Source organism: Perognathus longimembris, chromosome 19 (genome assembly GCF_023159225.1).
Source record: "Perognathus longimembris pacificus isolate PPM17 chromosome 19, ASM2315922v1, whole genome shotgun sequence".
Classification (NCBI taxonomy): Eukaryota; Metazoa; Chordata; class Mammalia; order Rodentia; family Heteromyidae; genus Perognathus; species Perognathus longimembris.
Window position 1 is genome coordinate 7269590 of NC_063179.1, and position 26675 is coordinate 7296264.

Sequence of the window (26675 nt, forward strand, 5' to 3'; positions counted from 1 at the left end):
AAAGACAGGTGTCAGGGGGGAGGGAACAACTTGCCAGCATGAACTCATGAAGACCAGGTTCACCTAGGGGTAAGTACTTGATTAACAGTGAAAAGCCCCAGAGGCTGAGTTTCCCTGAAACTTTCTGCCTCAGAGTAGAAAGGAAAGGAATTGGAGATAGAGATTAGGGAAAGAAACAATAAGAAAATATCGTCAGCACACGAGTTACTTACTGTTTATCCAATTTTTTAAAAAGCTTTAAAAATAAACTTTCATCTTAAAATAGATTTGTTTACTGAAAAGTGGGGAAGGTTGTTTGATTATACCTCACGCACACCCAGTTTTTGCCATTCTTAGCATCTTTATTAGGAGGGGAGGGTTTGTTCTTCACAATCAAGGAAGTACTTTTTCATTAAAATTCATGGGTGATTTAGATTTTCTTCGTTTTCAACCTAATGTATGTTCCTGGATCTCATCAAGAACACTAGAGGTGATATTGATCAAGATAGATTGTACTCACAAACTGACATGTGGAATTGAAATCCAGTTGTTCAACTATTTAAAGAGTAAAACAAAAACAGCACTGCTTTGAGCCAGGTATAATGGCACACCCTAGTACTTGGAGGATAGACGCAGGAAGATGTGGAGTTCTAGGCCAGCCTGGGTTACAGAGCAAGATCTGGTTGCAAAACCAAACCAAACCAAATAACAACACACTATCGTCCCTTTAGTAAAGTTCTAATTTTTCCTTAGGGTCCTGTTGGTCATGTTAGTTTCCCTGACTTTCCTTAATTTGGCCTTGATAGTTTGGGGTGCCATTGGTGAGGTAGCTTGCAGGATGTGCCTCATTCATCTGACGATTTTTCTCATTATTAGACAGGTGTTCTGGGTTTTGTGAGCAAGATCACAGAGGAAGAATGCCATTTTCATCCTATCAAACGGGATCAAGGGTACAGACTAGAAACATGGTTACTGTTTCTAGTGTTCACCCCAGGCACCTGGCAGAGGTAGAAAGGTCACACTTCTGTAAAGTCACTTCAGTTCCTCCTTTCCACTTTGTACTGTTTCCAAGTTACTGGGTGCAACCCACAGTTGAGGAAAGGAGGGTTCTATTCGGCCTCATTTAGGGCACAGTAACCTCACAAATTATTATCTGCACGGGAGCACTGTCTCTTCTCCCTTATTCATTCATTTATACCAATACAGACTCATGGGTTTTATACGTTCAGTTCTAAATAGTGTTTTATTTTCTGGCTCAAAAAAGTTCCAGCTTTGACCACGGGAGCTCCTTTAATTTTCTCCAGTGTCTATTTGACACCGCCCCCCCTCCACCGACCCCCCCCACCCTGGTTGTTAAAAATTATCAATTTTTCCCCTAGGGGAGACCTTCCTTATCTTCTGGCACAACAGGACGCTCGAGGCTCAGTCCCAGGGCAGCCACTTCCCCAGGGAGCCCCGGTTCCTTTATTAGAGAAAGGTATTAAAAAAAAAAAGAAAAGAAAACAACACACACAACAAAAACCCAGATCTGAACGCAGCGTGTGCTAAGTGTGTTGTAGGCACCAAGTCTACTCCCGCGTACACAGACGTCGGTACCCTCTTCGTATGAAGTCAAGCAGGAGTTCCCGAGACGAGACGCCGTCTCCAGCTCCCATTCAGTGCCACACGCGGGTCCCCGTCCACGATTCCTTCCCGTAAGCCTGTGCCTTTCAGCTTGCACGCCATTGGATGAACACGGTGATCATTTTCGCAGCGTTTGATCGGTTCAGCTCCGACACTCAGCCCCCTGCCCTCCGCCCCGTTTGCAGCCACCGACCCAGGCGTGGCTCCGAGAGCCGGCAGGTGCCTGTGTGCACTGACAAGGCTTTGGGGGGTAAAGGCCCGTTTGTTTGCTCCGGTCTCCCCAGCCCACTACCATCCTCTCCACACACTTTCTGGGGTGGGAGGGTGGCTAGGAGATGGGGGTTCCTGAGAGCCCCGTTTTGACACAGAAGGCATGGAATTCCGGGACCCGGGGCAGAGGATGATAACCCGTTCTCATGATCCCCCGGGCTCATTCAACAAGTATTGCCGAGCCCCGTGCGCGGTGGCCGACACCCCGGGGCCTGGTGCCCAGTCGGCGTCCGAGGGCCGCGCTCACAGCGCCAGCCGCGGGGAGCCCTGGCTAGGCGACCGGGCGCGAGGCAGGGCTGGAGCAGGCCGGCCTCGGTGGGGGCCGAGCTTTCCGGCTCCTCCCCGGGCTTGGAGGGGCGGGGAAGACCGGGCGAGGGCGACCCCGCCCTCCGCCGCCCCTCCCGGCGCGGCCCCGCCCCTTCCCGCAGGCCCCGCCCCCCGCCGAGCCCACGCTCGGGCCGTCGACGAGGCTCGCCGGAAATCGCCGAAGCCCCTCTTTTTCCTTCCTCCCCTTTCCCTACTCTCCCTTTTCCTTTCACCCGGGTTCCCTCAGCCGTGATTTCCTCCCTCCCCCTCCTTCCTTCCCCGTCGGAAATCAAGATGGAGGCTCGCGGCTGCCGCCGGCGCCCGTGATTCTCCAGCTCCGGCCGCCCGCCGATCCCCCTCCCCGCCCCCGCCCCCGCCCTCGCGACTGCGGGTCCGGCGCGGTGCCCGCCGCTGCCCGCGCTCCGGCCGGCGCCGCCGAGGCCGTGGCTCCGCGCTCCCGACCCGCGGCCGGCCCGCGTTTCCCGGGCGGAGTCCCGGTCTATGTGGGCGCGCTCCCGGGGCCGAGCCGCCGCCGCCGCCGCCGCCCGCCGCCCCGGGGCTCTGCCTTCGTGCGCCGGCCGCGGGCAGCGGGGCGCTGAGCGCCGCCAGGCCCGGCGCGGAGCGGGCGGCGCGCGGCGCTTAGGGGCGCGGGGCCCGAGGCGGGCGCGGCCGCGGGCGCTGCCGCAGCCATGAGCGGCAGCAGCAGCGGCGGTGCCGCCGCCCCCGCCGCGTCCTCCGGCCCCGCGGCAGCAGCAGCAGCCAGCGCGGCGGGCTCCGGCTGCGGAGGCGGCGCCGGCGAGGGGGCCGAGGAGGCGGCCAAGGACCTGGCCGACGTCGCGGCCTTCTTCCGATCCGGTGAGTCGCTCCGGCGAGGCTGCCGGACCGCCCCCCCCCCCCCGCACCCACCCCGCGCGCTCGGCAGACCCCGGCGTGCCCGGGCCACTCGCCGGCCCTGCCGGCCGGGCCCCGCGCGCCCTCGTCCTCCCCCCCTCCCCACCCCCCGTTCACCGAACCTCGGCGCTCCGCGACCCACTCCGGCGTGTCACGCCGTCCGCGTCGCCCCACGCGCCGCGTCTCGGCCCGGGCGCCGCCGCCTGGTCCCCGCAGCGCCCGCCCCTGCTTGCCGGGGAAGCAGCCGGGCTCCGCGGGTTGGGGCGCCGGCTCTTTGTCTCCTTCTCGGGAGGGCCGCGGAGGCGGCGGCGGCGGGGCGGCGGGGCGGCGTGGGTGGAGGCCCCTCCGCCGGAGGCCGGGCGGCCGGGGCTGGGCCGCCCCCCCCCCCCCCCCGTCAGCGGCTGCTGCTCCCGGGTCCGTCTTTTGGTCCACGGCTCCCCGGCTCCCCCGCCGCCCCGCGTAGCAACCTGTTTTCTTCGCCGGGTGCCGCGGTGGCCTGTCACCTCCCGGCCTCGGTCTACGCTTCTGTGAAACGGGGCGGCCATGGCCGCCGCTGCGCAGGGAAAGTGTGTGCGTGTGTGTGTGTGTGCGGGGCGGGCGGGGTGGGGGGAGGCGAGGCGAGCCGGACCTCTGGGGATGCCGCGTCCCCCTCCCCCCGGGCCAGCTTGGGGGTGTCGCGAGGGCGGCGTGGAGACCGAGCCCCGCCGGGCGGCCCCGTTGCCCACGCCCGGGCGAGGAGGGGCAGCGGCGGCCGGGGCGAGCGTGGAGCGGCCGGCGGGAGGCGTGCGGCGCGCGCGCGCGGGGGTGACGGGGGGGGAGGCGTGACAGGGCGTCCCCGGGACCCCGGCGGCGGCGGCGGCGGCGCCTCTTCCCGGCGCGACCCAGATCCCGCGCGAGCCCGGCTCGCGTCCCCGCGCCCGGGGGGCCGGTCAGCCCGCGCACCCGGGCGGCGGCGGAGCTGCGGGAGGCGGCGGCCTGGGCACCCGCGACCCCGTGCGCCGGCCCTGGCAGCCCGGGCTCGGGCCGCGAGGATGCAGAAGGCACGCTGGAGAGCTGTGGAGGGCGGGCCAGGTCGGATCCCCCGAGGGGCAGGCCGGGGCGAGTGCGGGGCCCTGGGGTCGTGGGGGGGGGGTGGTGGGGGAGCGATCTGCGCCGGGGAGCGGGAGTCGCGGGAGTCAGGCCTTCAGCTCGCGTTTCTCCGTGGCCTATTTCATGGTGAGTCCCCCCAGATTCTTCTGTGAGATCACTTCTGCAATCCTGGTTGGTTACGAGGAGCAGTTGGAGAGGGCGGCCAGAGCAGAAGTTAGCAGTGCTGGTAGATGCCTGGTTTAGTACCGTCTTCCCCTCCTGTTTTTTGAATCTTTGCCAGGCAGGGTGATTTTAAATTCATTTTTAGCAGGTTGGTTGTGGCCAAGAGTGATACACTCTGACCCTACTGTGTCAGCTTGGGTTTAGTGCTTGTCTCCTGTGCATTCCCTGCAGAAAGCCAGGGTTTAAGAAAGCATCGATTCCTTGAAGTGAAAAGCCAGCCTGCCTTCTTTTCCCTCTTTCCCTCCTTTCCTCCCTCCTTCTTTCCTTCCCTTCCCTTCCTTCCTTCCTTTTTTCCTTCCTAGAGTTTTTTTTTTTTTTTAAGATTCTAGGTATTATCTCTTAATAGAGAAACTGGAATTTGTTCCTTCATGCCTGATGCCAAAGTCTAGCCTGTTGTCTTTCTATCACCTATTATAGAGTAATAGATTCTGTGCAAAATTCAGCTGCTTCTGCACTAGAGAAGGAAAAAACATGTTGTTATTGCTTCTGAAACTAGACTTTCTTTATGCATGGTTTAGTGTAAACACTTCTAAGCCTTTCCAAAGACATCTGATTTGACTGGACACCCACAGAAAGGCTTGCGTCCTGTCAGTGGTTTTCCCTACACTATCCCCTTGCTTTGCCTCGCTCTATGCTGCTGGGGGTTTCTGTTTGTTGTGTTCATTTTGGGACAGAACCAAGTAATGTTGCCCCTTGCCTTCTTCCATTCTCCAAAGTGTCTTGACTTTTAGCTGATTGAATTGTCACCAAAAGCCAGGCCAGATCTTCAGTGTCCCATCCCAAAGGTAATATGGAATGACATTTGAGAAGTCATTTTCTCTGCTTTGGGAAGCTCTGAATGTGTCCTCTAGATCTTGGCTGTGACATCTAGGCCAATGATATGTAGCAAAGAGTAGAGAGGGTCTGGTAGGTTGGATAGAAGTGGGGCAGGGGATGGGTTAGGGGAAGAGATTGAACAGTCTGGACAGACCAGGAAGGCCCTGAGTGAAGATTCTCTCAGGAAAAGCAGTTCATGCAGAGAGTTCCTAGGGGATTCGATTAAATGTGGATGGTGAGGAGAAAGAAGTGGTCAAATCCGCTGATAAATCTGACTTAATTTCCTCAGATGCCCAAACAAGAGATATATAGGTTCTCTCTGGCTTGAGGAAATCAGGGAAGGGTATGAACATTTTTTCCAGGTTGTTTTTGAGCTGAATGAATACTTACAATTTGATATCAGTGTGACCTAGCCAAAGGCTTTGTATTGGTTGCCTTCTTTTCTTTCTTTTTTGTTGGCTGTGGGGCTTGAACTTAGTGCCTGAGCACTGTCCCTGAGTTCTACTACTCAAGGCTAGCCCTCTATCACTTTGAGCCACAGCTCCACTTTTGGTTTTCTGGGAGTTAACTGGAGATGAGTCTGACAGACTTTTCACCCCAGGCTGGCTTTGAATTGTGATCCTCAGATCTCAGCCTCCTGAGTAGCTAGGATTACAGGAGTGAGCCACAAGTGCCAGCTGGTTGCCTTTGTTTTCTCAGCCCTGAAGTTAGGTTTGCTTGTCTCTTCTTTTAATTCCTCCTTGCTCCTGCATTAAGCATCATCTTTGTAGCCATAGAATGAAAATTCGTACCCAAGGATGGACAAAAGGAGGAAAACTTCAGCCTAGAACTTTTAAGCAGAACAGTTCAAAAATAGAGTGGGATGCTGTGTGATTTCTCCATTAGTGGAGTTGTTCAAGCAAAAGTGCTGCCACCTGCCAAGACATGGAGTTGGGCACTAGCACAGGAGGATGCCTGCCTTCGAGAGGTATTTAGGGAGATGGCATAAAGGGCAGTTTTCCTTTTTGTGTAAACTTTGTGGTTTCCTCAAAACCCAGTGCCTATTACATAGTGTTCCCCATTTTTCTTTGGATTTTAGAGCAGTATTGGCTCTTCTCCTCTCTGCTCTAGGTCACCTAGCATACATATAGGTACACTCCAGCACCAAGGTCTTACCTCCTGTATGTTAATTCATTCTCCACTTGGAACCTTGGCACAGGAAAGTATTCATTTTGATAGTTCTGATCACTGATTTATAGATCTCACAGAACAAATAATGGTAAAGCGGATTGAACTGAAAACATTATGTGTCACAGGGAAGCTAAGAAATTTTCTGCAAGTGTTGGTGAATCTTGAACTTTACAGATCATAGCACTGAAAAAAGTAAAGCAGAATTCAAAGAAATGAGCTAGTACAAGTGACTGTGTGTGTGTGTGTGTTATAGATGAATCATTTTGTAGAGAGATTGTGTGACTCCTTTCCTCCCTTTCCCCAAAGGAACTCAGTAGAGGTGGGGTTAGGGCTAGGAAGCTTGCTCTGGATTCTGGAGCACTTTCCCGGATGCCTCTCATGGCCAGAACATGGCTTACATTAGTCCTCAATCCCACTGGGACCAATCACTTTTATTGCCAATCTATTTTGGGGCCCTTTCTTGTGGCAGTAAATCATTCTTTCAAAGCTCCTTATTTAACCTTGTAAGAGTGTGTGTGTGGGGTGCTTACATAAATGCATTATTTTTAACCTGCCTGGCATGCTTTGGTTGGCAATAAATGAGTATATGGAGAATAAAGGTTTGTGGTTATTCTGAAGTCATCATACTGGGTTTCTTTCTTACTAATTTTTATTCTGGTCTCTTTGCTGTAGCCTCTTGTCTTTCCAAGGAATACACTAAAAAAATAAGTCAGTTGTTTTGTGAGGGAGCTGCATGCATACTTTTCTGTCCTTAGATTTGATGGTTTTCTTATGTTGAGGGAAGCTTTTCTTCATATTTATGCTTTTAATTTAAACTCACTTAATTGACTTGTGTTGTATTTTTAAGCCCATAGCTTTTGTCATTGTAATCAACAAAATATTGTCTTAAGAAGTAGGTCCTTAGTACCTTTAATATTTTGAAAAGAAAGGTGAAAAAAATTACCTGATAGTGAATTTTGGAGCTCAGTTTTAGAGGAAAGTAGGGGCAGTTCTAATAAAAGTAATGCTTTAAATGACTGGAAAAATCAAAGTAGAGCAGTAAAATAATCATTGAAAGAAGCTTTTCGTTGAGACCTTGTATAAACTACTTATTGATGTGGGATAATATTTTTGCAGCTTAACATCCACGTTGCAAATGAAAATATAAATGGATCCACACACACATACACACGCCAGTCCTGGGGCTTGAAATCAGCATCTGGGTCCTATCCCTGAGCTATTTTGCTCTAGGCTGGTGCTCTACGGCTTTGAGCCACCGCACATCTTTGACTTTTTTGGGGTTTTTTTTTTTGGTGGTTAATTTGTGATAAGACTCATGACCATTCCTGCTGGAGTGATTTTGAATAGGGCTTCTCAGATCTCAGCCTTTTGAGTAGTTTAGGATCACACATGTGAGCTACCAGCCCCTGGTGGCTAAAATGATTTTTAGAGGCCTTTTGTATGTGTGTGTATGTACCTGCATGTGTGTGTACATCATCAGAACTTGAATTTAGGATCTCCCACTTGCTCTGCAGTTTTGCTCACGGCTGTTGCTATACTTCAGCCTCCCTCCAACCTCCCATTGGTTTTTTTTTTTTGTTTGTTTGTTTGTTTTTTCACTAGCTAACTGGAGATAGAATTTCATGGACTTCTGCCTGGGCTGGTTTCAAACCTTGATTCTTAAATCTCAGCCTCCTAGGATTTAAGATTAAAGGATGTAAGATTAAGAATGTGAACCACCAGCACCATTTTAAAGACTTTTTAAAATGCTTTGATAGATATGACATTGGTTACTAAAGTGAAAGATATGTTTGAAGCCCTCTTAATCTATATCAACTGGATCTGATATTTATTTTGTTTATTGTTTGACTCCTATTGGCAAAAGTAGAATTTATCTCATATCCTTGGCAGAATTCCAAAGAAAAGTCAAATTCTTAATCAATAGCCACACTTTTACTGCCTAGTTAAAATCACTTATGTTGATAGAGATGAGCTTGTGTTTTACCTTCCTCATTTTCCCCAATTCTCTAGTGAATTGGCTTTTGTGTTCTTAGATCCACTGTGATTGACAAACTTTTAATAACCACTTTCAGGAACTAGTAGCTCAGAAGACAGGGAAGAAATAGATTTCAGAATGCCACTGTTTCTGGTAGAAGGTGTATTCTACTGACACATCCCTTCTCCCATCCTGCTTCTCCCTGGTATTTAGCCCAATAGTTTTGCTGAACTGACAGGTGATTGTGTGACTCTCTTCCTAGATAGGATACTGCCTATTACTGTGTCGTCTTTTTTAGCTGCTGGGGTACAGCAGATAGGATTGGGCTACAATGAAAAAGCAAGGGTAAGCAGATTTAAAAACAGCCAGCACAATGCTCTTGCATTTTCAGATTTTGCCAAGGAGCTGTTTCACAGAGCAGTAGGAAAGGAGTGAACAGGGAGATGTCTTAAAATTCCTTCCACTTAGGAATTCTGACTGCTTTATTCTGCTGGGAGTTCCTATTCATATGTCCTAACTGAAGGGAAAGCAGGATGGAGTGGGAAAAAGACCCTGTGAGGCCTTCCCTGCCTCTGTCCCTGAGCTGTCCTGGGCTCCTGATTGTAGACCCTGGTGTTCCCAGAATAGGCCTTAGCTACTCACTGTACTGTCCAGCACCTGCCAAACTCTGACTTTACCCCAGCTGCCTGCTAGTTTTATAAAGATGAAATAGGATTCCTGACCAGAGGCTCTAGTGCTGTCTCCCAGCTTTATCATTTTATTAAGCCTTATTTATATGCAGACCTTGTTTATGGGGAATCTTGCTCTCATAATGGTTAGCAAGTATATAAATACTCATTTTCAATTCTCATTCACTACTGAAAGTAATTTGTTTATTGAACAGTTGTCTTGTTATCTTGATTTTTCTCTTTTCTGTTCCCTCTCCATGTAAGGAAGTATGTTGCACACAAATTAGTGACCATCTGCCCTGTAGTAAGTTGTATGTCACAGAAGAGAAAGTCTATAGTCAAGGTAGAAGGAGTTAAGCTGCTGAAAGATACCAACTTCTGAAGTTTATCTCTCTTGAGATTTCTTTAGTGAGTGGAATATTTAGTCTGATTGTAGATGTACTACATAGAGAAAGATCTTTTGGTGATAAATATACTTAGGTTTTAGATTACTGTTTTAATTAGCCTTATGCCTACTCATGGGAGGATTGCAGTCTATCGACATATCATTCTATTTGGGTTTTGTCATAAATGAGTACATATTAGTAGTTTCACTGACATGGAGACTTTTCTTGCTTTTAGTTAATATAGAGGCTCAATTGTAAGTCTAAGGGTACTTCAGGTTAGTAGTGTCCATTACAGTATTTTTCTTACTTTCTTACAGCCTGTAGTTGTATGTGGTTTCCCTTCAGGGGGGTTTCTCTAAGTGGTGGCGGATTTGTCCTGGCAACCGTGTGACCTTTTCCCTTCAGTTCCAGGAAAGAGGTTTGCTGCTTGGTTTCTGCCATGCTGCTGGGAAGGGCTATGAGCCCTTTGTTATCTGTGAAGCAGTAAAACAGTATATCTGTGAATAAATGAACTATAGCACATTCATTCCATTAGTGCTGAGTGAATAAAGGCAGTCCTGAAAGTATGATTCCACTTACATACGACATTCTCAAAAAGACAGCTATATGCCAGAGAACAGGTTGGTGATTGACAGCAGGAAGTTGAGGTGGGAGAGTGGCTCCAAAGGAGAAGTAGGAAGAGCTGCTGGAGTGTGAAGGAGCTGTGTTTATGTCCTAGTTGTGCTGGTTCCATGTGTCAAAGCTCATAGAACTGTATAACATCAGGCAGCTAAAAGGACTGATACTTGGAGAGGAAATTTTCTTACAGATCAAAGAATTATATATGAATTACTTAGAGCTTAATTAAATAGGAAGGGACAATCCAAAAGGAAAATAGGTATTTCAAAGGACATGTCTCACAAACATTCAACTCGACTAATAGTTGAAAGAAATGGAAACAAAACAAGGTGCCAATAAAATTCCAAACCAACGCAAATCATTTCTCTAAGTAAAACGGAACAAAATTGAGTTCTCTTGGAAAGACTGACTTGAAAGATGATAGTTGCTTGGACTCCTCTGTTTAGGACCTAAATTTTGATAATTGTTGGGGATAAATGAGGAAATTTTGAAAGATTGGTATAGGGTAATAAAGATCCTTCTTGGATTTCCACGGGAAGATTCACTTGGGGAATCCATCTGGCACATGACTGTCAAGTCTAAATATAAAGCAAGTCTACAATATAAAACACAAATCAATTGTCTTTTATTTTTCAAATTTTTATTATCAAACTTATGTACAAAGAGGTTACAGTTGCATACATTAGACATTGGATACATTTCTTGTACTGTTTGTTACCTTGTCCCTCATATCCCCCTCCCTCCTTCCCCTTTCCCTTTCCCCCCATGGGGTGTTCAGTTCACTTACCAACTGTCTTCAGACATGGACAGTTACCATTTCTGTTGCTTCAAATTTTTCTACTCAAGTGATTTTGCTGTCATCCATAGAGAAAAGACAAGTATGAGACTGGTTTGCAGTGCCTTGGTGTTCCTGGCATTAAAGGACTTTCTGCGATGTGTTTCATATATTGAGAAGGATTGTTACTACATTAGTATTTGTGTGAGATCATTTGCTCTTTGCTCTTGGCCTTCCTGTATGTAATTGACTTTGCAGCTACCTATTTTTACAGTACTAATGGCTAATAAATGGATTGATAAGGTGCTGGTGGCTTTCCTACATAAGACTCATAACTGTAAAATGAAAACTATTCTTTTTTTTTATTGGCTTGCGTTAGTTGAGGGGAGGAGGGAGGGATTTCATTGTTAAATTTCAACACATTTACGCTATATTCCAATCACTCTTACCCCCTCTGGCATTCTCCCTGCCCCCCCAGCTGTTCTTGAATTAGTATAAAACAGTTCAAGGCTAGCACTGTACCACTTTGTGCTGCAGTTCCACTCAGGTTTTCTGGTACCTTATACGAGATAAGAGTCTCAGACTTTTCTGTCCTGGCTGGCTTCAAACCACGATCTTCAAATCTTAGCCTCCTGAGTAGCTAGGATTACAGGTATGAGCCACTAGCACCCAGCTTTATAGCTAGGTTTTATTCCCTTGCTCTGCTCTGCTCTGCTCTCCTCTCCTCTCTCCTTTGTCCTCCCCTCCCCTCCCCTCCCCTCCCCTCCCCTCCCCTCCCCTCCCCTCCCCTCCCCTCCCCTCCCCTCCCCTCCCCTCCCCTCCCCTCCCCTCCTTTCCCTTCCTTTCCCCTTCTCTCCCCTCCCCTATCTTCCTTCTTTCTTTTTCCCCTCCTTCCCTTCCTTCCTTCCTTCCTTCCTTCCTTCCTTCCTTCCTTCCTTCCTTCCTTCCTTCCTTCTTTCTTTCCTTCCTCCCTTCCTTCCTTTGTTGTGGTTGGGATGTGGGGAATGGGTGTAGGTATGCATGCACTATTGGAAAAGTCATAAAATACTCTGCTTTGAAATTCAGTGGAATAGGTAGTTTCAATGCAAGAAGTAAAAGAATTTGTATTTTTTACTGTATATAAAGTGACATGTAAATGCTGTGAACACTTTAGGGCAAAATGTTTTAATCAGAAAATTATGTATATGAGATGTTTTTTAAGATGTTGTTCAAAGCAGTCTATGTATATTGTTGATTTCCATTGTTCATTTTGTTCTCACCTTGTCTTATTTACATCTGTAAGATTGCTTGTTCCTTCTGTCTTTACTGCTGCTGTTGTATATCTTCTCTGACCTTGTAAGAGAGAAATCCTGGCTAATTTGGATTCTGAGTTTTTGTTTTCTTAGTTCTTTTTTTTAGTTCCTTGTTCTGGATGACAGATGTTCTAGGGCCTACAGAGATAACATACTTTTATTTATTTCTTGGATTACTTACTAGTTTAACTTTTTTTTTGCCAGTCCTGGGTCTTGGACTCAGAGCCTGAATGCTGTCCCTGGCTTCTTTTTGCTCAAGGCTAGCACTCTGCCACTTGAGCCACAGCGTTACTTCTGGGCATTTTCTATATATGTGATGCTGAGGAATTGAACCCACGGCCTCATGTATATGAGGCAAGCACTCTTGCCACTAGGCCATATTCCCAGCCCACTAGTTTAACTTTTAAATGACAAGGCCCCCAAAGTAATTCCTATATTGATCTGAAGCTCCTACACAAATTCTGGGAAAATATTTAGGCCAGAATGATGTTAAGTATTTGTACTTAACTAATCTCAGCCACATAATCTAATAAGTTATCTATTGTTTGGACATCCAGAAAGCTGGAATAACTACTAAACAGACCTGCTTGCAGGTAGCTTTTAAACATTTTAAATGTTTTCCTGTGTTCATTACCCTTTTTAGTACCATAGTAGTGATAAACTAGCATGCCAAGGAGCATTACTAGCTCAAAACAAACCGAAATAAAAATGTACCAAAAAGCCATATTATACAGGGAGGGATGTATTTTACACTCTTATTTAAAAGTCATTCCACCTCCATCTATGTTTTGGTGCACTTACCCTAATTACACCAGTCCAGAAGCCTGGAGAACTGGTGGTTTCCAGGACGTGCCTTTTCCTGAGCATATCATTTCTGGTCAGTACACCCTGATAGGTTGCCTACATGGGAACAGCTCCTCATGGGAGAGGTTTCACCGTAGTCTTTCAGTGCTTTCATTTTCTTAGTAGGTACTTAAATTTCCCAACATTTGATCGAAACATTTGCAGGATTTGTTATTAGGCACCTCTTTATATCGCAGTGGCATTCTTGGTTAGGGCCAGTCTGTATCCCTTTCTCTGCTGAGTTTAAAATTGGGTTCAGCCTGTTTGGGAGATGGGTGCTGTTGTTCTAAAGCAATGAGTTGGAAGCTTTTGCAGAATTGAGGTGAAATCCCAGACACTATAAAAACTTGCATTGTTGATCCAAGGCCTTTATTTTGGAAACGAAGATACTGGACAGTCTCAAAGTGAGCAGCTGGACTGGACTGCTTGCTTCCCAATGTTCTCTGTCTTTCAGCATATGTGAGGGAGCAGAGGCTAGGACTGAGCTGTCCTCAGGTGAATCAAGGTCCAAAAGAGTAAAATAGGACAGTTAGAAAGTAGCAACCTGACTATATTTTCTTAGGATATTTAAAAACATTACATTTATTTCTCCTCCAAAAACCAATCCTGTCCTTGAAGAAAATCCAGTACAGTCTTTCCCTGTTATCTCTAAAACTGACATTGATGGTGGCATTTAACTACCTATGATTTGCCAGTCTGGAAGTGTAAGGTGTTTTATGTACTTTTTCTGCTATAGACTAGAATCTCCTTCAGCAGGTGGATGCTATTTCTGTGTTATGGATGAGTCTGTCAGCCTCTGCTGAGGATAAATGACCTGCCCCAGTTTGCTCTGCTTCTAAGGGCTGGAGCTGGAATTTAAATCCAGGTCTGCTGGATCACAGAGCCCTCTCGTGCCTTATCCATCCCTAAAAGGGAAGAAAATAAAAACACTTTTCCCTCCACTTCTTAAGTACACTACAGAGTCCAGTATTATCATTTAAATAAAGTTGAATATGTAAATCCTTGTGTGTTGAGGATCAAAGCTATAATTTACCAGTTGCATACCAAATAAAAGTGGAGGGAAAGATTCCAGGACATTACCGACTTTTTAAAATGTTGGTTTGGCCTATAATTTAGTGTGTGCCTTTCCTCTTCTCACCTAATTAAAACTGACGTTACTGTTACATAAAAAACAAACCCCCTAGTAGTGTCAGCTTTCCAATTGAGGCATATTGGCCATGTTGAGTTTTATTTGCTCACATTCATCTCACACTGAGGAGAAATCTTGGTTGTTTTCTTCTTTCTTTGACTGTCTGGACTGGATCTACGTACTGAGGAAATCTGTACCTGAAAACTTAGTAAGGGCCAAGCCACTTGGCCAAAGCAGGAACATTTCAGAAAAAACAGTTCTCACAAGATTGTCATGGTTTACATATTGTTTTGTTTGTGAATCATTTGAGAGTAAGGTGATATTGGTCCTTACCTTTAAATGGTTTGGTATGCAATTCTCAGAGTGAAGACATGCTCTCACATCATGATTGAGATCAAGAAATTATTTTTAGGGGGCTGAGGAAATGGCCTAGTGGCAAGAGTGCTTGACTCGTATACATGAGGCCCTGGGTTCAATTCCCCAGCACCACATATACAGAAAATGGCCAGAAGTGGCGCTGTGACTCAAGTGGCAGAGTGCTAGCCTTGAGCAAAAAGAAGCCAGGGAGAGTGCTCAAGCCCTGAGTCCAAGCCCCAGGACTGGCCAAAAAAAAAAAAAAAAAAAAAAATTTAGTCAAAAGCAAAAAAAAAAAAGAGTTGTCAAAAGAAATTATTTTTAAAGACAATCGCACTGTGTAACCCAGACTGGCCTTGAACTTGTTATCCTCTTGCCTCAGCTTCCTAGGTGCTGGAATAACAGGTTTGTACCGCCATGTCCTATCATCAGGTAAATCTACTGATTTAGCTAATTGTCCAGGAATGTCATTTTTAGCAATTAAAAAGATAGTGGTTAGAGCTGGGCTCTTTCTGGTAGCTCTTGCCTATTACAATCTAGGTTACTTAGGAGGCTGAGATTTGAGGATAGTGGTTCAGAGCTACCCAGAGTAGAAAAGTCTGTGAGATTCTCTATTTCCAGTTAATCACCAAAAAGCTGGAAGTGGGGCTGGGAATGTGGCTTAGTGGTAGGTTGCTTGTCTAGCATGCATGAAGCTTAGGGTTCAATTCCTCTGTACCACATAAACAGAAAAGGCCCCAAGTGGCTCTGTGGCCGGAGTGGTTGAGTGCTAGCTTGAGTGATAAAGCCAGGTCCTGAGTTCAAGCCCCAGAACTGGCGCAGAAGTCTAATGTGTAGAGTTATGTGTTGAAACAGCAAGACACTACTTTTATTGAAGTGTTTAATCTTTCCTCTCAGAATGTCTAGAGGTTGTGCTTTCTACTGTAGTGAGCAGATTGTTGTCTTTCAAACAGACAGATACTAGGAAAAGTATGCACACAACAAAAGATGATGGTCAAGTGGCCATGCATCTTATTTCTATGGTTGTGTAATTTTGAACATCTCCCTCAATTTGCCTCTCTTTTATCTTGGTATTTTTGAAGTTTATGGGGTAGTTATTTTGAAGACCATTCCTTAGTTTGGGTTATAAGATTCCTTACTGGATTCAGGCCATGCATGTTTTACAAAAGGGCTGAGTACTCAATCACCATATCCATTCAGGATGTGAGCTACAAGCTGTCCCTGAGGTGATGTTCACTTTTATCACTGGCTCAGGTGGTGACTACGTAGGTCATCATTTTAACCTCATAATTAGAGTTCCGTGGGAAGTTACTTGGAAGTGATGTAAAATCAAATCCTCTTCTTCCTTTCATTAGTTTCATTGGCTATATCATTTCTTGTTGATCTTTGCCCAAATGACTTATTACTGTTGGCTGCCAAATGTAATGTTTCTAACTTCATCATTCTATCTTTATTTGTCCTTTATTAGATATGCTTCAGGATGTTGGAGTGTTGGGTAGTAATAAGAACACCAACTTGAAAGAACAGAGCAAGGCAAAGTTGACTTCTGCAGAAGGATGCCTCATCAGCCAAAAATCTGGCAAGCAAGCACACAGAGCAAGGCAGGCTGCTCCCTTTTTATTGCTAACCCAGCAGGCTCTGCCCCTCTCTTCAGATTGGCTGAGCTCAGTTTCACAATCTGCAAAAAGATTTGGTCTATTTAACAGGACTAGGATGTAACTGAAATTCAATGAGTTTGTAACAGGATGTCTTAATTACAGTATAGCAAGAAAAGGACATAACTAAAATTTAATCAATAAGGGCTAAGCCACTTGGCCAAAGCAGGAACTTTGTAAACTGAACAATACAAACAATTCTTTTAAGATTGACAGAAAGGAAGCATAAAGTTTATTAAAGAAGGTAGCTGAACACCACACACCATACCGTGAGGTATTCAGGCAGGAGAGGAAAGTTTATTCCCTAACTGCTGGCCAGAACTGCTGGCCTGTGACCAGATCAGGTGTGGGAGGAAAGAAGGGCTGAACCACTCCCAGGCCATGCCTTACCTGGGGAGTGGGGAGGAAAGGTGTGGCCCGGTAGATTCAGATGTGACCTCAGAGAACGCGGAGATAACTGCTTCCAGGTGGGCCAGTTACCTAGGTAATGAGGTACTGGCTGGAGACTTAAACAGAGGTGGGGGGTTGGGGGGACATCTGCATGAAGCTATTCCGGGTGTGGACCTTACATTTCAGCCTTTTAACAATTATGAAAAAGGACCAAGACACTCTCTGGCTACTTCCTGCTGGCAAGGGGCATTGGCATTAGGGGTAAGAGGCAGAAATATGGCCTCTCTGGGAGAAGGCAAGCAGCAGCTGTCCCTTGGTGGAAGACGTCAGTCCTTGAGTGAAGTCTGGAAGAAGTCTCAAGAGGCAGGGGCTGGACAATTAAAAAAAAATTGAGAGCACACAAAAGGCAAAAGGAAGGGTTTAGGGCAGAAAAATAAAAAAAATCGGAATACTTGACTAGTTTGACTAGTTCTTATGTTTATCTCCTGCATTCCAGGCTGCCCTGGAGTTGGTGGAAAATGTCCCTAGCTACTTCTGCTATGTGGCGACTAGATAGGGGAGAGTATGCTAGACTAGGGCTGGATTGGAGAATGTAAATTCCTGTCCAGTTAGAAGTTAGACAGGTATGGACTCCGGCTCCGATTTATTTTGAAAGGGGTGAGTGTACAGTGACTCCATTTAGGATGTGACATCATTTTCCTCTTCGCTCCATGGTCTCTTCATTCCCCAGACTGGCTGAGTCCAGGGGTCTAGGTGCTCGTTGCTGGGATGGCTTGTCCCAGTTGGCATTCTTGGGGTTTCAACTCAAGGCCTGGGCACTGTCCCTGAGCATTTCTGCTCGAGGCTAGCTCTTTACCACTTTGATTCACAGTGCCACTTCCAGTGTTTGGCTGGTTAATTAGAGATTAGAGTCTTTTGAGCCATGCTTCCAGCCTGGCTCTTTGCTGATTAGTTGTAAGATGGAGTTTTAGAGGGATTTTTCTGACGGGGCTTGTTTTAAACTGCAATCAAAGGAGTCTTTGCCACAAAAGCCCTTTTTTATTCCCAGTTAAAGCAACAAGGAGACCAAGAGGACTAGAGCTTACCTGCACTGTGGCAAGAATTGACCAACAAATACTTGCCAGAATTCTGCAATGACAAAACTCAGCAGATATGATGAGAGTTTTAGCACAGATTAAGCATAGCTTGGCTGCCTGGAAAACCTGATTTCTGGTGACCCTAACAATGCCAAAGTTAGCCAAGTTACTTTAACCAAAGTTTACAGGAGGCTAGTGTGACCTGTACCTATTTAACTAGCATAACTGATAACATTAGCTAGTCTTTTCCAGGTCAGACTAGGTAAGCTTCACAGATCTGTGCATTACAGAAAGAATGTCACACAAGATTCTTAGTTTTTGTAAATCCAAAGCAGTCTTTTGCCAGGAATCAGCTGTGTGTGATGGAGTCAGGCAGGAGTCCAGTCTACTTTTACCAAGGAGGAAGTAGTCAGAATGGTCCAGGCATGAATGAGGCCTTCTAGGTTGGAAGAGAGGGACTGGGTCTGGGCTAGGCTGTGTCCCCTGGATGGATTGTCACACCTCCTGATGGGTTGCCTGCAAATTTCTACACAGACAAGTTAAGGACATTTGACATCTCCCAGTATTTTCCTGGTTGCTTTCTCTGAGTATACTGGCTTTTGCAGGCTGGTGTATACTTTAGATGGATATAAAGAATAACATGCTGGTTTTACATTAGTGTTTAAATCACAGATAACTTAATTACATACCAATTTTAATAAGCTTTATCTTATAAGACTTTAAGACGGACTCATACCATCTTTTCTCTACACTTTATTTCCTCAATTCCCTTTTCCAATGCTTTCTTCACTAACAAATGACTTGATTACAGTGCTAGATAACAAGCTTACACAGACATACACACATGTAACACATACACACTGTGCACATAGTTTTTACAGTGCGCAAAAATGAATTTCAGCCGTAGACTCTGGAATTTCAGCAGTAAATGACATTATTTTGCCCAATATTTTAGAACCATGTGGTCAGTTAGAAAAACAAAACCTTTTCCAGCAAACAAAAATTTTCAGATTATGGGCTGGGGATATAGCCTAGTGGCAAGAGTGCCTGCCTCAGATACACGAGGCCCTAGGTTCGATTCCCCAGCACCACATATACAGAAAACGGCCAGAAGCGGCACTGTGGCTCAAGTGGCGGAGTGCTAGCCTTGAGCGGGAAGAAGCCAGGGACAGTGCTCAGGCCCTGAGTCCAAGGCCCAGGATTGGCCAAAAAAAAAAAATTTTTTTTTCAGATTATAAAATGGGGAAGCCACATTTTGATAAACCAGTTCAGCTCAAGTGGGAAGCCATGGTGATTGGAGAAGGGGCCAGGAGAGGACACGAACAGAGAACAAGTGGTATGGCCTAATGGCACCTGGGCTGGTGCAATGATGCCAAGATGGTGCCTGTTAAACCTGATATCCACCACGCGGTCAGTGTTAGAGAAAATTTGCCACTTTCACATTTCTTTGCTGACAAAGTGCATCGGATTGTTGAGCCTCAGTTTCCAAAGCCTGTGAAAAGAGGCAGCTTTGTTAGCAGGGCATATTATCAGGATGGTATTACTTGGCATTTTATAAAGTAAGCAAGAAGGAGGCGGCAGAAGAGAGGGAGAGAGAGGAGGAGGAAGAGAGGAAAAGAGAAAGAGGGAGGGACAGGAAGAGAGAGATGTAGTGGGCAGGGATGCACCACTCATGGGTAGAGACATAGCAAAGAGAGACTGAATGTAAATGACTTCTGACCATTTACCATTGCAGTGGCAAAACCTCTTCTGAGAATATCTTGAGCAGGCTCCAAAGCAGGAGGGAGTCAGTCTGGTGAGTGAGTGAGAGCTTACTGGGTGGAAGCAGTGTCCCGACTTCCTCAGTGCCCTCCAGAGAGAGAAGGCCAAGCCCCCAAAGCCAAGTGTCCTCCGCTGTGGAGGTGACCAGGCCCAGGGCCCGTGAAGTTCTCTGGTGTGGTACCATGACTAGAAAGAGCGACAGAGAACCTGTTGACTAGTTTCACTCACCAGAGTGTAGACATGGTATGGACGTGGATTTGGAGGCCAGCAATGGTCCACATGGTGCCTTGCAGCAGTTTGTGGAAAAGAGGCCATCGGGACCGGGGGTACTCCTCAAAATAAAAATGGAAAAAAGGAGAAAAACGGAGGGGAGTTCCGCCTGTCCTGAATCAGCCCTTCCCAAGGTCACAGCACCATATGTAAGGTCTATTAAATATGTAGCTGATGAAGGAGAATACCACATGGTATTAGGGCATCGGTATGGAGCCCTCCCAGGGGTGGACCTTACAGGGAAGCATCCTACTTTAATAGAAATGATGTCTTTTCTCATACTTCTACCATAAGGAGGAGGTTTTTCTTCTGTTTAACTTATGCATATTAACTGTTGATCTCATGAATTCCTGCTTTATGCAATTTATTAAATCCTTTGCTATCTTTATTTAGTTTGATGGTCAAGTTGTCCATAATTTGACTAGTATGTGTGATGGCCTTTCTTTAGGCTGGCTCCTTTATATTTTGGGATATGTCCTATAATTTGTATTTACCTTATTTTTAGCACTTTTCTTCTTGACACAGTAGCTGTTCAAGGATCATCTTGTACTTCTTTATTTATGCCTGGGGTAACTTTACTTCAAGCACCCTGGTCATTTTATCAGTAGAATTTAGAAACATGATCAGAGCACTAGGTGTGCTCAGTGCGTCTATAACTTCTATGGACTGAGCTGGAGAGGGACTGTGTTTAGACACCTATATTGCACCTATGCACACACTTGCTCATAATCACATGCATGCATGCTGACCCAAAACTCTTTGTGTACCTACCTCTTCAATAATAACCATGTGTTCGTACCTCTCATTCCAGTCTACTGGGTACATTTAGTTTTTCCTTTTCATGTTTGCAGTTCTCTCTGAAAGTGAAAAACATGGCTTCTCCTGTGCTCAGTTTCTTTACTTCTTTTCAGTCAGGGCATTCAGAAAAGTAATTTCTGCTTGTACAAAATGATGTACAGACCTCCATCATTAGTTTTAAGTGGTTCAGCTTAGCCATCAGTGTCAGCTTCTGTTCAGCTCATGCCTTGTCAGTCATCCAAACAAAACAGATAAAGTAATACCCTGCAGGTCCTCAAAGGCATGTAAGGAAAGAGCTGCCTGACTCCATCAACAGCTTATTTTCTGGTGATGTCGAAGCACAAAACTGAAAAATAAGGAGTTAACAAAAAGAAAGGGAGATTAATTTCTGACAGGTACATAACAATGTACATATTATAGGGAAAAGTTTATAATGTTCATTTCAGTGTATTAACTTTCAGAGAGAGGAAGTAAAAAGGCAAACAAGAATGGAAGAGATGACGTGAGAGTATATGTATGGTACATGAAGTCGGATCCATTTTTTCTCACAAAATCCAGATCATTCTACAAGTAGGGAAAGAAGCTGGGTTCATTTGTCGAAGTCATGAGTCATGGCCTAGAAGATTGTTTACTACCCTCCATTGACTAAAAATGTTTCCACAACCACCTGCAGCAAATTTAATGCAACGATGGATATTTCTGCTTTGGTGCAGGACTTATGGGAATTGTGTGTGATACACTCAGTTCCTGAAATCATGAAACAGTGGGCAAGAACTTGTGTTGTAAGTGAAGTTTTTACTGCTCTGTTTTTCTGCATTAAATGATGACTGGCTAATGGGAGAGGCTCAAGTTGATTTATTATTTTTTGGACATACTGCAAATGTCCTCGTATTTATTAGATTATATTTCAGAAACTGAAAAGCCCTTCCTGGGCTGGCAATGTGGCTTAGTGATAAGAGTGCTTGCCTAGCGTGCATGAAGCCTGCGTTCAATTCCTCACCATCACATAAACAAAAAGCTGGAGTGGTGCTGTGTCTCAAGAGGTAGAGTGCTTGCCTTGAGCAAAAAAGAAGCCAGGGACAGTGCTCAGGCCCTGAGTCCAAGCCCCAGGACTGGCCCCCTTCCCCCCTCCAAAAAAACCCTTTCCTATTGACTAGAAGTTTTAGCAAAAAAAGAAGGTCCTTTGATATTTAAAAAAAAAATGGCATGTAAAAACGTCATGACAGGGTGGGGGATAGCTCAAACAAACATGTCAGTCTTGGAAAAGTTTTAGGGCATAGAGATGTTATGGAGTTAATGATATGGTGACAGTACCGGATGTACTAAGACTACTTGATTGAACTTTTTAGTGTACTTTTTATATTTTCTCTTCTTCCTCTCCCTCCCTCCCTTCCTACTTCTTCCCTCACCTTACTTAATTTTCATAGATTCCTGCAGTGAAGTGGTTCATTCTGGAAGAGTTTATGCTGGGTTTTTATACCAGAGGAAACCAAGATTAGAGAAACATAGTTGTCTGCTATAGCTATTCAGGACAGACTTGAGGTTACTGAGTACCCGGGGTATTGTGCTGTAGGTGGACTAGTGCTTGTAAGTGAAAGCACATATCTGACTAGTTATGGCTTCCCCTCTGAAATGCATGTGATACTGAGGCAATTGACTCCTCTTAGCGACTTCTTCCGACTGTTTGGTGCTAGAGAGTTGAGGTGGTAGTGGAAAACCACCTCTATTTGAAGAAAAGGGGAGAAGATCTCAACTTCATTTGAAATATGGTGTCACATTTTTTGGAATTTTATAAGCAACTCTGGAACAGCTTTTTGTAAGATGTTCCAGTCAAAAAGAAGATGTTTTACTTCCTACAGATTCTCTTAGACCTCGTGGTGTATTTTGGCATAATGAGTAACTCAGTTGAGAAGGTTGAAACTGACGGTACATTAGTTTTCCTATATGATCTAAAGAAGGTGAAGGAAGGGGATAAGTGGCTTTTTGGCATTGCTTCTACTGAAAGTTATCTTAGCAAGAAACCACAGCAGTTTTTATCATATGTATCTTGGAATTGAATTGACACTTCACGTAGAGTGTGTTAGCTTTAGTTAAAAGGAGACATCTCAGAAGGAAGATGAGTTTGTGTGGCTTTGCAATTACCTTGGGCATAGTTACTGAAAGAAATGAACCACTAAAGACTTTTAAAATTTTATTTATTTTTTTACAATACTGAGGTTCAAACTCAAGTCCTTGCTGTTTGTTAGGATGGTGTTCTACCACTTGAACCCCTCTTCTTGCCATTTTTTTCTGGTTATTCTGGAGGTGGAGTCTAGACTTGGAGCTGTGATCCTCCAGGTCTCAGCCTCTTGAGTAGCAAGGATTACAGGTGTAAGCCAGTAATGTAACCCCAGCTTGACTTTTTTCTTGGTAGCATTTTGAAACTTTCTTCCTGTTTAGTATATTAAGAACACATAAAACAGGTTGCTGTTTGTCTGCTATGTAGAGTGCCTGCAAAGCCAGCAAAGGACTTCAGAACTTCAGCCTCTCAGCACAGTACCTCCTGTTGAGTTTTGACCTTCTTGTGATGTTTAACCTGTCATCTTGTCCTCCATTTTCAAATAAATGCTAGCTTAGAATTAGAACTTGAAGTGGTTTTGCCTTCAAAGGAATTTATAAGCATTATTTAATGCATATGACACTGTAATAAATGAACTGTTTATCCTCTGAGCAGCGTCAGTATGCCAGGTGCCATAAAGCTGGAGAAGACTAAAATAATATTCTTTCCAGTGAGAATTTATAGGCAAAATGTGATTAAGCATTCTTCAAAATATGCTGGGGAATAATGTGGAAATAAAGAGATGATCACGTAGCTCAAGTCTAATAGGAATTCTTGTCATGGTGAAAATGAAATAGGAGATGCTCTTTAAAAAGAAATAGTTTAGCTGAAGGTGTGGAAGAGTATAGAGCACTTGCTTAGCAAGTATGAGGCCTTCAGTAGAAACTTCAATACCACCAGAAAAAAAGAGACATATTCGTTTGTTTTTATCACACGTCATTAGGCTTCTTCTGATGTTACCGGTGAGGATATTGGTGAAGATTAGAGCAGAGTCATTCTTAGTTCTTTCCTCATCCCTTTCTACTAGGGAAGTTCCTCTCTTTTGTTTATATAGTCTGGGATGATGCTTCATAACCAAGCTCACTTCGAGTCCCAAACATGCATTTGTGAGTTGTGGATCACAGCAGCTCACCCACATTTGGGCAGAGCTAAGGTCCAGCAAACTTCAACTTAGACTTGTTGGCCTCTGCAGCCCTATTACATGTCCTGCTCTGTCCCACATTCTTGCAGTGTGTTTGCTGTTCCATCTTCTTTGTCAAACATCATTGCTTTGGGGAAACTGCACTTGCCCATCCTGTTCCTGCCTCCTGGGGTCCTGTTGGTTTTGGCATGGCACCTGTGTAGGATTCTGGTATTGGTTTCTTAGGTTGCAGTTGTTCCTTCACTTGTGAGTGTGAACTGCTGTGACATCTGACCCCGTCTTGCTCAGTGCAGTCTCACGTAGAACACAGCAAACAATTGTTGGTTCATGCCTGTGGTTCCTGAACTTAGACTATCAAAATCACCTGGGAAGTTTTTTTTTAAAAAAAAATACAGAATCTCTAGATTTTCTGATACACTAGTCTAGAACAGGGCTCTAGAATCTGTATTTTGAAAAACTTCTATTGGTAATTCAGATGTACAGCTAGGTTTAGGAACCACTGAGTTACATACACTAAGGCATATTGGTTAGTTGTGGGTTTGTGGGACTGTATTAATAAAGTTGTTTTCCGTTACTGTAATATGTATTTGAGACTGGGTACTTAGTAAGAGGTTTATATTTAGCTTATGTTTGTTTTTTAAGTTACTAATTCTTTTTTTTTAAATTTTCATTGTCAAACATGTACAGAGCGGTTACAGTTTCATACGTTAGGCATTGGATACATTTCTTGTACTGTTTGTTACCTCCTCCCTCATTTCCCCCTCCCCTCTCCCCCTTAGCTCATGTTTTGGGAGGCTGAAAACCCAAACTGCATGCTGCTAGCTCTGGCGAGGACCCTTCTGACTTTTTAGCTATGTCTCAAAGGCTGACATCATGATGAGAGTACAGGGAAGGGGTGAGATCATATTACCAGACAGGAAGGCAACTTGCTCTCCCAAGAACTGACTCACGGTCCCAGGAGAACTACCTTAATCCCAGTGACATAAGCTAATCCCAGGGACAACCTTCTAGGCTCCACCTCTGAAAGGCCTACCACTTTTTAGAAAGCATCACCTTTCAGAAATCCTCTCTACCTCTGAAAGCATCACCATAGTGAGGGCTAAGCTGTCCATCCAGTGAACCTTTTAGGGACAAAATGAATCTAAGCCACAGCAAGGGACTATGACCAGTATTAAGTAAGGTATGCTAAGTGCAGTTTGCAGAACCATTCCATTTGCATTATCTGGGGCAAATGGAGAAAGTGTAGCCTCTTTACCATGGGAACATGCTTTGTAGAACTCATGGGGCTTTCTGCTTTGTGAGCAGACTGAACCCAATTGGCCCTCCCAACTAATTTAAAGTCACTGTGTTGCCATAGAGATATTATATAGTATTGAAAGAAATTAGAGAAATCACATCAGAACAGATGGGCTTGTCATTTAACACTCTTCTAGTCCATATTTTTTATCATGATAATTGGGAATGCTGAAAATATCAGTCCTTACTTTGTTTGTATTGTTGGTAAAAATGACAGTTCCTATTAACTAAGATCTAAAATATGTGTTATATATACTACCAATTTCAAATTCTGAAGAGGTTAACTTGGGGGAAATATTTAAGGCATTCAGGAAGGCATTTTAAACTCTGCTCTTAGAAGAAACATGTAGTGTGTGTTGTGTTGTGTGTGTGTGGTGTGTGTGTATGTGCTCTAATACCAGGATTTTAACTCAAGGCTTCTTGCTCACTCAGGTTTCTTGCTCATGGTTGGTACTCTACTACTTGAGCCATGCCTCTAGCCTGGCTTTTTGCTGGTTATTTTGAAGATGGGGCTTTTGATGACTTTTCTGTCTGAAGATTACTCTAAAACGTACCTGGAATTTTAGTAGATACAAACATTTGCCTGTGTCAACTTGCTTATTTACATTACAAGGCTGGCCAAAGTAAATATGTTTCCAAATACTCAAATTTAAGGACGTGATCATAATATTGGTATGATTTAAGAATTGAACAAAATTTAACTTGTTTTTGAAGTACTGGTAGTTACACTTTTATTAACACAACTGTTTCAGCTTGTTTCAGTCTCAGAAGTCTTAACAGGCTTTACTCAAGTACATTTTTATTTCTCATGTGTCACACACTAGTAGTTTTTTGCAAAAGAGGTATAATAAGTATGTTCCTGAGTTGCTCTTGGGTAAATGTGCTTTGACCAAATCTAGACTTTCACAATTATAGGTACTATTCTTCAATTCATTTCTGCCCACATTAGAACTTTGCCAGCTTGCATTGCTTCATTGATAATGGTTTTTGATGTTCCTAGTGGGACACAGGCCAGTCCTGAGTCTGACTGTGATTTTTTTCTTCAGGGTGACTCAGGTGAATTAAGTCCTTTGACACTGATGTTAGTACTAGAATAAAATTGTTTTAAAAATCCTTGGTACTTATATCAAAAAGCATCTGGAAAACAGAACAGAGGGCTTAGCTATTACAGGAGTGAGAGGAAAAATATGGGAATAAGATGTCACATGTACACATTAAATGGCAAGGATGGCTTAACTTCTGGTGATTATCCTGTAGCAGAATGGGTTAGTGCCACCTTGAATGAGTTAGAATGAATTTGCCCAGTTGTTTATATGTCTATTGCATGTCATAGTAATGAGATGAGACTGCTAGTATCATCTGCTCAAGAGTCTAATGTTTAGCAAGGGCAGACAGGCTATGCTGTGCCTTAGCTCGAGATCTTGGTTTCCTGAGATTGTGTGAAGCAGATTTAAACAGTGGCCTCTCAGACTAACTGGAATACTTTTGGGTCAGAGTAGATATGATAGTCTTTTTTCCCCATCATTCCCTTATTGTCAGCTACTTCTAGAGGAGAAATTTCCTGTCTGTAGTATTGTATGTTTTGTCCAGTTACTTTTTACATACACACCCCATGCCCTAAAGTGTTGGTATCTTGTGCTTATTGAGTTACATTAAAAACACAAAGGGGACCCAGGAGACCTGGCATGTACGGCAGGAGGATGGATCGATCTGTGGAAGCCAGTAGCTCTCAGTAAAGCAAGTCTTTCCCCATCCTAAGCTCTTCCTGTAAGCTTCCAATTTTA

The 26675-nt window shown here is 44.7% G+C and overlaps 1 protein-coding gene across 2 annotated transcripts in view; it reads left to right on the forward strand.

The window, feature by feature from the left end:
- Positions 1-2867: 2867 nt before the first annotated feature.
- The window catches only part of Trio (trio Rho guanine nucleotide exchange factor), a 272642-nt gene continuing 248834 nt past the window's right edge, over positions 2868-26675 (forward strand). The window contains exon 1 of one of the 2 annotated variants that reach the window (XM_048368060.1): positions 2868-3033. In XM_048368060.1, the coding sequence (XP_048224017.1) occupies positions 2868-3033 (166 nt within the window). The remainder of the gene's footprint in view (positions 3034-26675) is intronic. The other variant, XM_048368061.1, reaches the window with a different exon arrangement.